Source organism: Gossypium hirsutum, chromosome D12 (assembly GCF_007990345.1).
Source record: "Gossypium hirsutum isolate 1008001.06 chromosome D12, Gossypium_hirsutum_v2.1, whole genome shotgun sequence".
NCBI lineage: Eukaryota > Viridiplantae > Streptophyta > Magnoliopsida > Malvales > Malvaceae > Gossypium > Gossypium hirsutum.
Window position 1 is genome coordinate 27555253 of NC_053448.1, and position 12965 is coordinate 27568217.

The 12965-nt window shown below is 35.2% G+C and overlaps 1 protein-coding gene across 2 annotated transcripts; it reads right to left on the reverse strand.

Annotated features, from left to right (window-relative positions):
* Window positions 1-1099: 1099 nt before the first annotated feature.
* LOC107919376 (uncharacterized) lies at window positions 1100-3380 on the reverse strand. Of its 2 annotated transcripts, none has more exons than XM_041106596.1 (7): window positions 2723-2809; window positions 2186-2307; window positions 2019-2043; window positions 1836-1919; window positions 1697-1726; window positions 1503-1608; window positions 1100-1411 (listed from the first exon to the last, which is right to left on the reverse strand). In XM_041106596.1, the coding sequence occupies exons 2-7, from the start codon at window positions 2282-2284 to the stop codon at window positions 1348-1350; spliced, it is 408 nt and encodes a 135-aa protein (XP_040962530.1). In that variant the 5' UTR covers window positions 2285-2307; window positions 2723-2809; the 3' UTR covers window positions 1100-1347. The 2 variants fall into 2 exon arrangements, with proteins under 2 accessions (XP_040962530.1, XP_040962529.1); XM_041106595.1 differs by lacking the exon at window positions 2723-2809 and adding an exon at window positions 3043-3380 and having other exon boundaries at window positions 1103-1411.
* Between the last annotated feature and the right edge of the window lie 9585 nt (window positions 3381-12965).

Genomic DNA, 12965 nt, shown 5'->3' on the forward strand with positions numbered 1-12965 from the left:
GATTATTAATATAAATAATAAATAATTTAATCATATTTTAACATAATTATTATTAAATATAATTTAATAAAGTTCTTAATATTAAATATTCTTATATGAATTTTCTAAAATCATAATATATAATACTATAAAATATAATTTAACATAATTATTATTAAATATAATTTAATAAAAATATATAATTTAATAAAATTCTTAATATTAAATATTCTTATATGAATTTTCTAAAATCATAATATATAATACTATAAAATATAATTTAACATAATTATTATTAAATATAATTTAATAAAAATATATAATTTAATACAATTCTTAATATTAAATATTCTTATATGAATTTAATAAAATCATGTAAAAAGAATGTGAAATTGGTATGTTCCATTTTTCCTTTATTTAAATGTGAAATGAATGAGTAAAATATCTTAGGTATTACCATGTAAAAAGAGTGGTGTTTTGCCCTCAAATCTGCAAGTAGGATACTGGGTATATTATGGTGTTAAATATATTTGCAAATAAAACTAACCCTTCAAAACTCATATTTGCAACCTTAGCATTCAGAATGATGGGCTGAAAATGAATTAAAACTGGAAATAATATTACTTTACAATCTGGTTTAGTCTAGTGCAGTCTGAAAAAAAAAAGGAATCTGAGCCCAAATGAGAAAGGGTTACAAAGAATGAAGCCAAGTTGTTACTATCTAATACCAAAAGCAGAATTGCACTACAATACATTACTAGATGAATGATGAATCAAATTACAAACAAATAAACTATGTTGTGAATAAGGAAAAATGGCATCCTCCATTTTAACACAGTGCTGAATGATGTACAATAATAACTTGCCAGTACCAAGATGACTTTCAACCAATCCCAGAACCTGAAATTGAAAATAAAATGGCAAATTCAAGGCATGACAATAAAAGAAAAAGAAATAGCTTGAGATTTTTAAAACCATGATTCATAGCCTTTTCTTTCAAATCAATGTAATAAATACCAATCAGATAGATTCATGTTTATACTAGATTACAGCAAACTACCACTTTTTAAGAAGCAATGTTGAATAAAGAACGAATTTCAACTTAAAAAACAAAGATATCATCAATCACGTTGCAGCTAGATAACCTATAGTTGAATTATAGAGCAAAGCCAGGTTCCTTAAATGTCAGAGCAGCTTAATGGAATAATAACAATATCATGCATATTTCACTTCCACTCAACTATAGCAATGTTCACCGCTACTCCAATATAACATTGCCTCATGCTATTGCTTTAAATTTCAATCTAAATCACCTATTCTAGCAAACAAAGGAAAAAATATCCTTTCAGAAGGAGGCTGTACCTCAGGTCAAGCTAAGATGAGAACTCCTAGATACACTGATGCACCAAGAAATATGAATGATATCATTCCCCTGCAAATAGTGTACAAAAAGAATGTGAGCAGCAAGACAGAAATAATCATTGAAAACAGGAAAGCCAATGCTTCAAGTGTTAGTTTCTCACCATATAAACCCCCATCCAACTCCATTGCAGGGGCAAGGACAAATTTCTGCAAACTTCTTGGCATCACTGGAGTTGACTCCTCGAGATATTAGATCATCATAGATATCTATGCAAACAATATTCAAATCACCTCAAATTTAATGCTTAATTGAAACAAAAAAAATGTCAGAGGAAACACCATCACCGAGACATACCATAGACTGAAAACATACTGTTCATGACACCTGCAATTTCCAAAATAAGAAATAAGCAACATTTCTTTTCACGGAAGAGATGGTAGAATGAAATTGTTCTTTGGGAACGATAAAGAAAATACGACAAGAGAGCCTATACCGATGAATAGAATGGCATAACGGAGAATATGAACTGTTGTCCTTTCTTGCAAAAACCAAATTAGAGCAAGGAAAATAATAAAACCTGAAGAATCCAGTTTATAGATAACAAAATTGTTAGCACTTCAAGTTCAACTCCTAGTTATAAAAACACAAGTCACCACAAGGTTATAAGGGTACTCACCGATGGACAGTCCTCGAAGTGTCCACTGTTTAAATAACCATACACATTACAAGTTAAAACTTTAAAAGTACTCTTTGAAGAATACAAAATAAAAAAGGACAGAAAGAAAGTATCTAAATATTAATGCAAATTTTTATCAGGAAATTCCATCATCCTTGATATCTTACATTTTTAGCATAAAAGAGCACGACAACGAGAGTAAGAAGAAAACAACCAGCAGCTATTCTTGTAGTGAGGAGATTTGTGGATGCAAGAATCAAAGCCATCCCCCAAAATGATGAGCCAAGATCTGAATGTAAAATCAATTGTAGTAGCATAAGTATCACTAAAAAGTAACTTGTATTAGATGAAAGACCACGTAGTTCGAAAAAGATGCAATAAATAGTTTGAAAACAATGGTAAACTAGTTTATATAGGAAAAAGGGAAGGAAAAGAATAGGTAACTTCGTATATAAAAGTTTAAATCAAGAAAATATGTATGCCGGTCACTCCATATGTGACGAGTTGTCCTCAGTGAAACATCAAGAATATGGCAAACACAGGCAGCCAATGACCACAAACTTGCACTCAAATTAGACATGTCTTGATCATGCACTCATATATAGATTACATACCATAAAAAGAAATTGAGGCCATATGGCCTAAAGCAAGGTGAGGAGATCATACCAAACGCTATCTAGGAACTTAAAAACCGAAGAACTTACCTCTCCGATACGGGTTGCTTCCTCCATGTCAACCTCACTGTGATCGATTTCAAAGAACGGAGCTTGAGAGTCCATTCCTACCTATTGCAAGGAAATGATACATAAGGTTTCAAATGAGACACAACATTGTATGATATTTGCAGACTAGATGTCTCAAAATTTAAGTACAGATGCTGTCATGCGAAGATGTGAAGATGTATTTGTTTCTCATGGACAATTTGTCAAGAACAAGGCAGACAATTCAGAAAATTTGCAATTCTTGGAACTAAAAACATAAACTTTATAAGCTTAACAATAACAACAACAGATTAACAAAATACCAGATCGATTCCCCCTCGAGCTTCAAGTATCTTGCAAACCTCATTGTGTCGAAAGTTATGTGCGTTGGACAATGGCTACAAAAAGAATTACTCACATCAGATTCATTTCCCCCTCGAGCTTCAAGTATCTTGCAAACCTCATTCGGAGGTGAAAAAACAAAGACACCCTTTTAAGACCTACAAGGACCAAATTCCATTCGAACTCCAACTATTTTTCTTTTTCCTCTCCAACTCTGACCCTAAAAAAACTCAAATTCCAATCACCCATAACCATTACAATTCTTTACCCATCGGTCGAACCGTCGTAAACCGCCTTTAACCCCAACCTTGTATCAACAGTTCAACACCCATAAATTAATCACAACCCTCCAAAAAATGTTCATACTAGATAAAATAACATGAAATTTGAAACTTACAGTTCGGCCCCAATGATCTAAAGAATTCACATCAACACCTTTCTCAAGAAGCAAATCAACAACTTCAATCCAACCTTCACAAGCAGCTAAATGAAGAGTAGTTCTCCTATCATAATCAGCTCCATTAGGCTCCACACCTTTATCTAGTTCTTGTATTATGCCAGCTTTATCCCCTTTACTTGCACATTGAAGCAGTCTATAAAGACCCCCTGAATCAACTTTCTGTCCCACCAGCTTCTGTTCCAAAAACACAAGACCCATTAATTTACTTCATAAATAAACAAAAATTTCACTTTAAGTCATTCCATAATCTCAAAAATGAATCAAATTTACCATTGAAGAAGAATGAGACGGCCTGAAATCTTCTATTTTGATCGCGAACCAGATTTTGAAAACTTAAAAATACAAAAACAAAAGCTTGAATTAAAAAGGCTTAAAATTGACACAGTGACAGTTAATATCATAGTTGTAATAGGAGACAACACAAATGGTTTCATCATCATCTATTGTTTCAGAGTTGACAAGGTTATTACCTAATTTTTTCATCATCGGCCTCCGATGAAGACAATGTTGAGGATTTGTTATGAAAGTAGAAGAAATGAGGACAGATCTGCAATACCGATGGAAGAAGAAGCAGAAATCTATGAGGGCAGAAAAAGGAAACGAAAATAAGAAATGGGTAAGGATTCTCTAATCGGCGCTGGATGGGGGGAATACCTATTAAGGGACCGGGTGTATTAGAGAAGGAATAGATTTGGGACGTAATGGAAATACAACCAACCAAACAATGGATTAAAGGGGGATTAAGTGGGGCCCACCGATTAGGAGTGTATTGGCTATGCCAATACATCCAACCAAACATGGTGTTAGTGTTTAACCAAGTATTTGCCATAATTGTGAATCCTTGCCTGAATAAGGTCTCTTTCTAATATCATCTTTTATAGACTTAAATATGGTGCTTGGTTGACTAAACCACATCCCTTGTTCCTGGTGGACACATGTCATGATAGGACCCCAAAAATGCGCGTTCACTTTAGTCCAATCTTTTAAGACACTCAAATAAATGGATAGTTTCCAACAAACTATCTCAATCCCATGTATCCTTGAATCATTTCAACCCTTGGTATTCTCACATGGTTTTTCCCATGTTCTATTGCCCTGATAGACTTCCATTTCTTCCACTACTTTTCGATTGACTTTTCATCCAAGATAATGGACTTCCTCATTTGATGGCCCCTATGATTTCTCCCGCGCCACACAATCCTATCCTGAAGTATTTTTTAACTATAGAATTTCTGGTGAATTTTACCAATCAGATCGTTTGGCGCAGAATTTGCTTCATTGGCTTACTTTCTTGCACCCAATTCTTGTTTACTCGTCAACCACTGGTACTCAAAATGGCGGATATTTCATACCTCGAATAGAGTATCCTTTTTATTTCATCTGCCATGTTAAGATTGCAGATACAAATTCCTTCCTCCATAACAATTTGGTGAATTCCCTCATCAACAGTATTATCCACATTTTTAGACACTTTGTAACGCCCCAAACTCAGCGTAGACGTTATGGCCAAATCTGGGAATGATATGAAGAAAAGTAGTAACTCCGAGCTTATCATTTTGAAAACATCATATATTTTTGTTACCAATAAAAGACAACTTATTTAAAAACGTGTTGTTATACTTATCAGTTAAAATCGTCAATAGTTTACATTTTTAAATAAATCAAATAATTTGCAGTGGAAGTTCTTAAGTAGTTATATTTTGAAAACCCAAGTTTGTTTTCTCGAAAACAGTTGATTTCACAAATCGTTTTATCACATGCCATGCAAGATATTCCAAGTTAAAATCCAAATCCAAATCCAAAATTTAACCCAAATCTCCTGAAAGTCCCAAAATTACAAAACTCCCAAACCCAGAATTTTAATTGAACAAGTTATGTAAATAGAGTTTTACGAAAAAAAGGTTACGTCCGAGCTTCCGTCGCATCGACCCACCTAAGTCTAAGGGTTACTTGAATGAAACAAACAATCAGAGAGTGAGTATTGATAACTCAGTGTGTAATGTATACATAAGCATAAATTCAGATTCAATCTCATGGCAGAACTGATACAGAAGTAAATCTTTTGTAGAATAAGAATTATAACAGAATCATACAGATACAGATATGCATAATCCTACCCCCATCCACTACACACCAACTTCGACCATCCCAACACACCACGTTGGGTATAAAACACCCACCCAGCCATACACACTGCATAGTGTTCATACTACACTTTTCAAAATAATTGCAGCATTGCTGCTAGTATTTTGGCTAGATATTGCCTCACACAGAATACTTCCTCCTCATCATACATAACTTGCCCCATTGTCAGTTACAGACATAATATCAGATATAACATAATGATAGATACTAGAACAAATATCATACATATGCTCTTATAACAAATACTAAACATGCTCATACATAACAGAGTAGATCATACATATCATATTAAATAATATTACGTCAATTTCAATCTAAGAGAGTAGCAGATATCATGCTTTACGGCTTATACCACACATATCGACCTTACGGCAAGCCCACGTCAATCGGGACAACATGTATAACCATAGGGAAACTTTCTAAAATTTGGGCCCACGCACATGTGTGGCTAGCTCTTTTGGGCCCACATGCCCAAAATGGCCTAACCCGTGTGGCCCACACGACCCAAAATGGCCTAGGTCATGTGTGACACACGGCCTCGCACACGGCCTACCACACGGCCAAGCACTCGCCCGTGTGGCATCGATAGGCCCCAATTTTAGCTTTCTACGATCACCATTTCTCGAGTTTTTCATTACACACCTGACTCGATTTTGATGCCAAAACTCCCACGAGTTGTCTAGAACCTAAAAATGACCATTAGATCACGAAATTAGTCACCTTAATTATTACCAAAACCGACTCACAAAATTGTTACAACCAACCCAACCTATTTTCAACCCCTAACAACTCCCCAAATTGATAGGAAAGACTTACCGTTGAGCGAACATTGCTACACGACTTCTAATTTGCTAGTAGATCATCCGTCTCACGAAACCCACCTAAAAGTCAATCAATTGGTTACACTTCATCCACCACATCTTAATAAAAATGAAAGCTTAAGAAGAACCAATCCATAACCTACAAAAAGGGAGATGAACTTACCAATCACGTAGAAACCTAAATAATTGAACACCCCCTACCTAATTGAATATCAATATATAATAAAAGCAAGGCACTGCAGACCAAAAACTTAAATGAAAGCAATTTCTTCTCAAAACTAATTGAATATCAAGAATTAATGAAAGTAAGGCACTACAGACCAAGGACTCAAATGGACAATTTGCCAATTTCTTCTCAAAACTCACGTGAAGAATGGAAAAAGAAAAAGAAAAATAGGACTATGGAGAAACGAAAAGAACGTGAGGGAAAGGGGAGGAATTTTGGGTTTATTAGAATTTTTTACTTTTAAATAAAACAAATAAAAAAATGAAAACAAAATCTAATCCTAACCAACCACTAACCCCTTAACTCCTCTCTCCATCCAACCAGCTCTTAGATTTTGACTCAAACACTGCACTAGAAACCATAATTAACAAAAACTACAAAACGACCTTCACGAATACTCAAACCTACGACCCACACCGTACACCCAGCACCTCCAACCACCGAACCAAGCACTCAATTATGACAAAACTTCATAAATTCAACTTAAGATTATTGGGGCATTACAACTCTACCCACTAAATGAAATTTAAGCCTCGAAATTTACCTGATTCAAACAAATGCGGATACTATTGATGTATCAAGTCTTCAGGTTCCCACGTGTCTTCCTCTGTGCCATGATTTTGCCACAAAACCTTAACTAACAGAATGGATTTCCTCCTCAATACCTTCACATCTCAATCCAAAATCTGAACTGGCTCCTCCTTGCACATCAAATTCGGTCTAACCTCAATCTCCTCGACAAAAACAACATGAGATGGGTCAGACCGATACTGCCTCAACATGGAGATGTGGAACACATCATGGATATGGTCTAACTTTGGAGGTAACTCCAATTGATAAGAAATTGGTCTCACACGGTTCAGAATCCTATACGGCCCAATGAACCCAGGGTTCAACTTGCCCTTATGTCCAAATTGTAGAACCTTCTTCTATGGCAATACCTTGAGGAACACATAGTCCCCCGCAGAATGCTTGATGTCCCTCCTTTTCAAATCTGCATAAGACTTCTGTCTATCAAAAGCCAGCTTAAGATGATTCCGAATCAGTCTAACTTTGTCTTCGGTCTCAAAAACCAACTCATTACAATAGAATGGAGTAGGACACTTACGACCATACAGAGCCTCATAAGGTGCCATTTGAATACTATACTGGAAGCTGTTATTGTAGGCAAACTCAACTAATGGCAGAAAATCCTACCAGCTACCTCGAAAATCAATCATGAAACCCCAAAGCATATTAAACGTTATTACATCAATCTCAATCTAAGAGAGTAGCAGATTTCATGTTTTATAGCTTATACCACACATACCAACCCTACGAAAAGCCCACAGTCGATCAGGATGAAATGTACAACCCTAGGGAAAATTCTAAAAATTGGGGCCACACACTCAGGTAGCGTCGATAGGCCCCAATTTGGCTTTCGTCGATAGTTTTCGATTTTTTCATTATGCACCTGACCCAATTTCGATGCCAAAACTCCCACGAGTCATCCAGAATCTTAAAAACAACCATTAGGTCACCAAATAAGTCACCTTAATGATTACCAAAACTGACTCACAAAATCGTTACAACCAACCCAACCTATTTTCAACCCTTAACAACTCCCTAAATTGATAGGAAACACTTACCCTTGAGTGAACAGTGCCATAGTACTCCTATTTTGTTGGTGGATCATCCGTCTCGCGAACCCTATCTAAAAGGCAATCAATCGATTACACTTAATCCACCACATCTTAACAAAAATGAAAGTTTAAGAAGAACCAATCAATAGCCAATAAAAAAGGAGACGAACTAAAAAATCACATAAAAACCTAAACAATCGAACACCCCCTACTGAATTGAATATCAAGAATTAATGAAAGCAAGCCACTATAGACCAAGAACTCAAATAGACAATTTGCCAATTTCTTCTCAAAACTTACGTGAAGAATGGAAAAATAAAAAGAAAAGTAGGACTATGGGGAAACAAAAAAACGTGAGGGAAAAGGGAGGGATTTTTCTTATCAGATTTATTTTTTTCAAATAAAACAAATAACAAAAATATAAGCAAAATCTAATCCTCACCAACCACTAACCCACTAACCCCTTAACTCTTCTCTCCATCCAACCACCTCTTAGAGTTTAACTCAAAAACTACACTAGAAACTACAATTAACAAAAACTATAGAACAAACTTCACCAAGACTCGAACCTACAACCCACACCTTAACTATGGTAGAATTTAACAAATCCAACTTAAGATTATTAGGGCGTTAGACACTTCTACCAATCTTTCTTATCTTCGTAGTTTGGTGGTTTCTTTCACTTTCTCGTTTACCTGTGTTCTCAAACACGCCACATTCATCCAATCATACTACTCCCCGCGCGATTCATACAATGATCTCTCTTTCCTTGCCCTGTCAGCTTCCTAGTTCATCATCCTGGCGGACTTTATCTGATACCGTAGCCCAGATATGGTCTTACTTAGTATGAACCCATGTTTAATGTCCTGGCAAACTCCATATGTTGCCATAGCCTAGCTATGGTCTTACACATATGAACCCGTGCTTAATGTCCTACTGAACTCCTGATTTTGAGGAATCACTAAACCTCTTCTGAGGTCTCACCCTAAAGGACCTAATAACCATTTCCATGGTGCCGCCCAAAAGATCCTGTTGATAACCGCCATCTTGGTGTCCCTCAGAGTCCAGAGACCATCGTCACGGTGTCACTCTAGCGAGCCATTTGATAGCTACCATTGCGGTGTCATTCCATAGGGTCGATAGACCGTTGTCACAGTTTCGCTCTAGCGAGCCAATCAATAACATTCCATGATGTGACCAAAATCCTTTGTATTCCCCTTAATGATCCAACCATTTCTCTATTCCTCCAATTATCCCTAACTTCATCTACCTTGCCAAGTAAATTTCCTCCGTACTCTGCATACAATATTAACACATATTTTCATACATTTCATTTCACTAGTTACTATAACATATAGTACACCATTCATCTACTCAGCAAATCATAACTAAGTATCATTCAGCAAATAGACTTGCAAGGGTACACACTCACAATATTATGCATACACAACTTACCCATTTTCTATGTCCATACACAACCATGGTTCTAGTCGTGACTCAAAGCAGACATGTATGTAGTTCAAGCAAACGACACAACATCATTAATCACCGAAAACTAGAATACAGAAACTTACCTTACTTCTTTTATCCTCGTCAACTTAGCTTGTCCAAACGCCAGAGCCTCCTCCATCTTGGCAGCTAAGCATGACAACGACTTGTCTCAATTAAATTGAATTCATTTAAACCTTAAAACCTAGAACCCAGTTTATAGAAACTTATAAAGAGTTCTTGCCCTTCTTCTTTCAATAATTCTTAAGCATAAAAAGTTAAGAAGCTTACTAGTTTTTGAATTTCTCTACTTCTAGACTTCAATTCTCATGACTTCTACTCCATGCAGAGCTCTCCTAAGTTCTCCTCTTTTCAAAACAATCGAAGAAGACAGTGCAAGTAAGAAGAAATTTTGTAAATAAAATTAAGGAGAATTTTTTCTTTGCAAAAATGTCCACTTTCACCTATATTTATATAACTCCTATACATAGTCTCCCACTCTCTTTTATCCAATCATCGATAATTATTATGTCTCCCACTTTGGAACTAGTTAGTTCCATCCTAACCAAACCAGAATTGAAACTTAACTATTTACCGACAGTCACAAAATTTCCCAAAATTTCTAGTAAAGTCCACCAAATCTCTAATTTGCTCAATTAACTCTCAAAGCTCCTTTAAATTCAGGTCCTTAAAGAAATTCAATTGTGCCACATACCATATATGAGGCTAGAATAAAATCTCGGATGACCATGTCACGTACCTTTGACAACAAAAGTATATGGAGCACTATATTTCTTGATGGTCTAGAACCTCGTCTTCTTTCTCACAAATTTCATGATTTTCCATAAACATTTGTCATCCGACATCGCAGAATATGCCTCAAATTTCTCCAATCAAGATTTTGTGACGTAAAAGTTTACCTTGTGCTTTATGTCGTACTACTTCGCCGTAGCAACAAAAGCATATTTTGAGAAAAACTACATGTAAACTTGTAAATCGCTAACGTATAACGAGGAACTTGCATAGCTTGATCTTCTTTAAGGGAGTTTTGGAAATTCTAACTCACCTTGTAACACCATAAAACCCGACCTAGACGTTATGGCCAAATCTCAATAAGTTACTTAATCTCATTTGAAAAATTAATTTAAAATTTAGCTTTGAAATTGTGTGATCCAAAAATATTGTTTCCGACAAAAAACTTACAAGTTCTTTCTAAAATCAAGCACATAATTCATTTATTTTTTACAAAATGTTGAATTTTATACTTAGACTTATAGCAAAAAAATTTTCAGAGTTTCAGTTTTAAAATCTGAATTTTTGTTGGTTAACTTGTGTGATATTTGCAATTTTATGTTTGAAGAAATCAAATACCGATGAACAAAGCAAAAGAAAACAAAAAAAAACCAAAACCAAGCCCAAAAGCAGATTACAGACCCAAAAGTGCAAAAATAGATAATTACGAAAACCACCATATTTTAATTATCTAAGAAAACATTTTGAGCTCTCGCACGCCGTCCAGTCCTAAGGTTGAAGTTAACCTGAAACATGTTAAACAAATGAATAAGCTAGAAGCCATATGTAAATGTCATCACAAAAGTTTACTTATAATGTACAAATATCATATTAAAATGTTGTATTACCAAAAACATATATCAGATCATTATGTTATATTTTTGGAACATAATTCAGATCAGAATATCATATTTTTATAAACATATATCATACCAATATGTCAACTTTTCATAAACACATATCATATCAGACCAGAACAAATGCAGACACAATTCCTACCCAATCCGCTACACACCAACTCCGTCCAACCAATCACACTAGTTAGGACTACAAGAGTCAATCCATCCAATCACACTGGGTTGTGGTGGTATGCCACTCATAAAGGTGCAACTGGGTTGCCAAACATATACTACAGTTTAACCACCAAAAATGCAATAATACTGTGTTAAAACACTTCCTCCAACATCATAACCCACCCCAATGCACATTTAGAATCATAATATCATATGTTCATATTACATAGTCGAATCAAATAGTTTATCAGAACAGATAATAGAATACGTATAACATACATGGTTTACAAAATAGTCATGCTTAACTCATGTACCTACTTATAGTAAATCATAATGCATTATTATACTTATTGCAACTTATTTAACATACCTCCTACACTTACCCATGTTTGTTTACTAAAAATTATGCTTTTCTGGGCCTAAATTATGCCCAAGGACCTAATTTTTGAGTCCATTAATCAGCCCCTAATTGGGCCTCAAAATTGGCCCAAAATGCCCATACGGCCCAAAAACCTAGCTCGTGTGGTCCACACGATCCATGTAATCTCACACGGGCATGTGCTTCACACCGCCAACCACACCGGTCGTGTGGGGCACACAATCTACCACATAGGCTACTAAATTATACATAGCACACGGCCTACCACACAGCCTTGTGTCATTACTTGTAGTCCAAAATTTCTTTTTATTTTTTCCAATTTCTTGGTTTTGGAATTATGTTTTCGAGTTAGAGACACGCACCGAATTGTTATTGTGATTAACCACACAAATGAGCACTCTCGAATCCTCCATATGACACTATATTGCATTAATTAACAATCATGAATTAACCCAATACCAACACCAAAACTTGAATTTGATACACACAACTTAGCAAAACTAATCCCTAAACTAATATACCAAACTTACCCAACAAAACAACAACTTAACAGCGAAACTTAGTTCGCCAGAGTACTGTCGTCAAATTCACGTCCTTCACCTAACCAAAGCGCAAACGATTATCATTGATAGACTCAAAAAGGCCAAAATTCTTCCAACATATTCACAACAACAATTAAACCCCCTACCCTTCATATGGAAAAGAAACACTTATTCTTACCACAAAAAGAAAGAAAATAAAAATCGTATACATTACCTATACTGATATGGAAATAAGAATTTTCCCCATTCAAAAATATGACACAACGGAAACATTGCGATAATAGAGCAGTAATAGAAGAACTATAATAAAGAAAAATTCCACAAAATTAGAATTTTCTACTATTGTCTTTAGAGGAAACAAAGAATAAAACAAAAGAGAAAGGAGAAGTGGAAAAAGGTCAAGGATGTAACTAAAA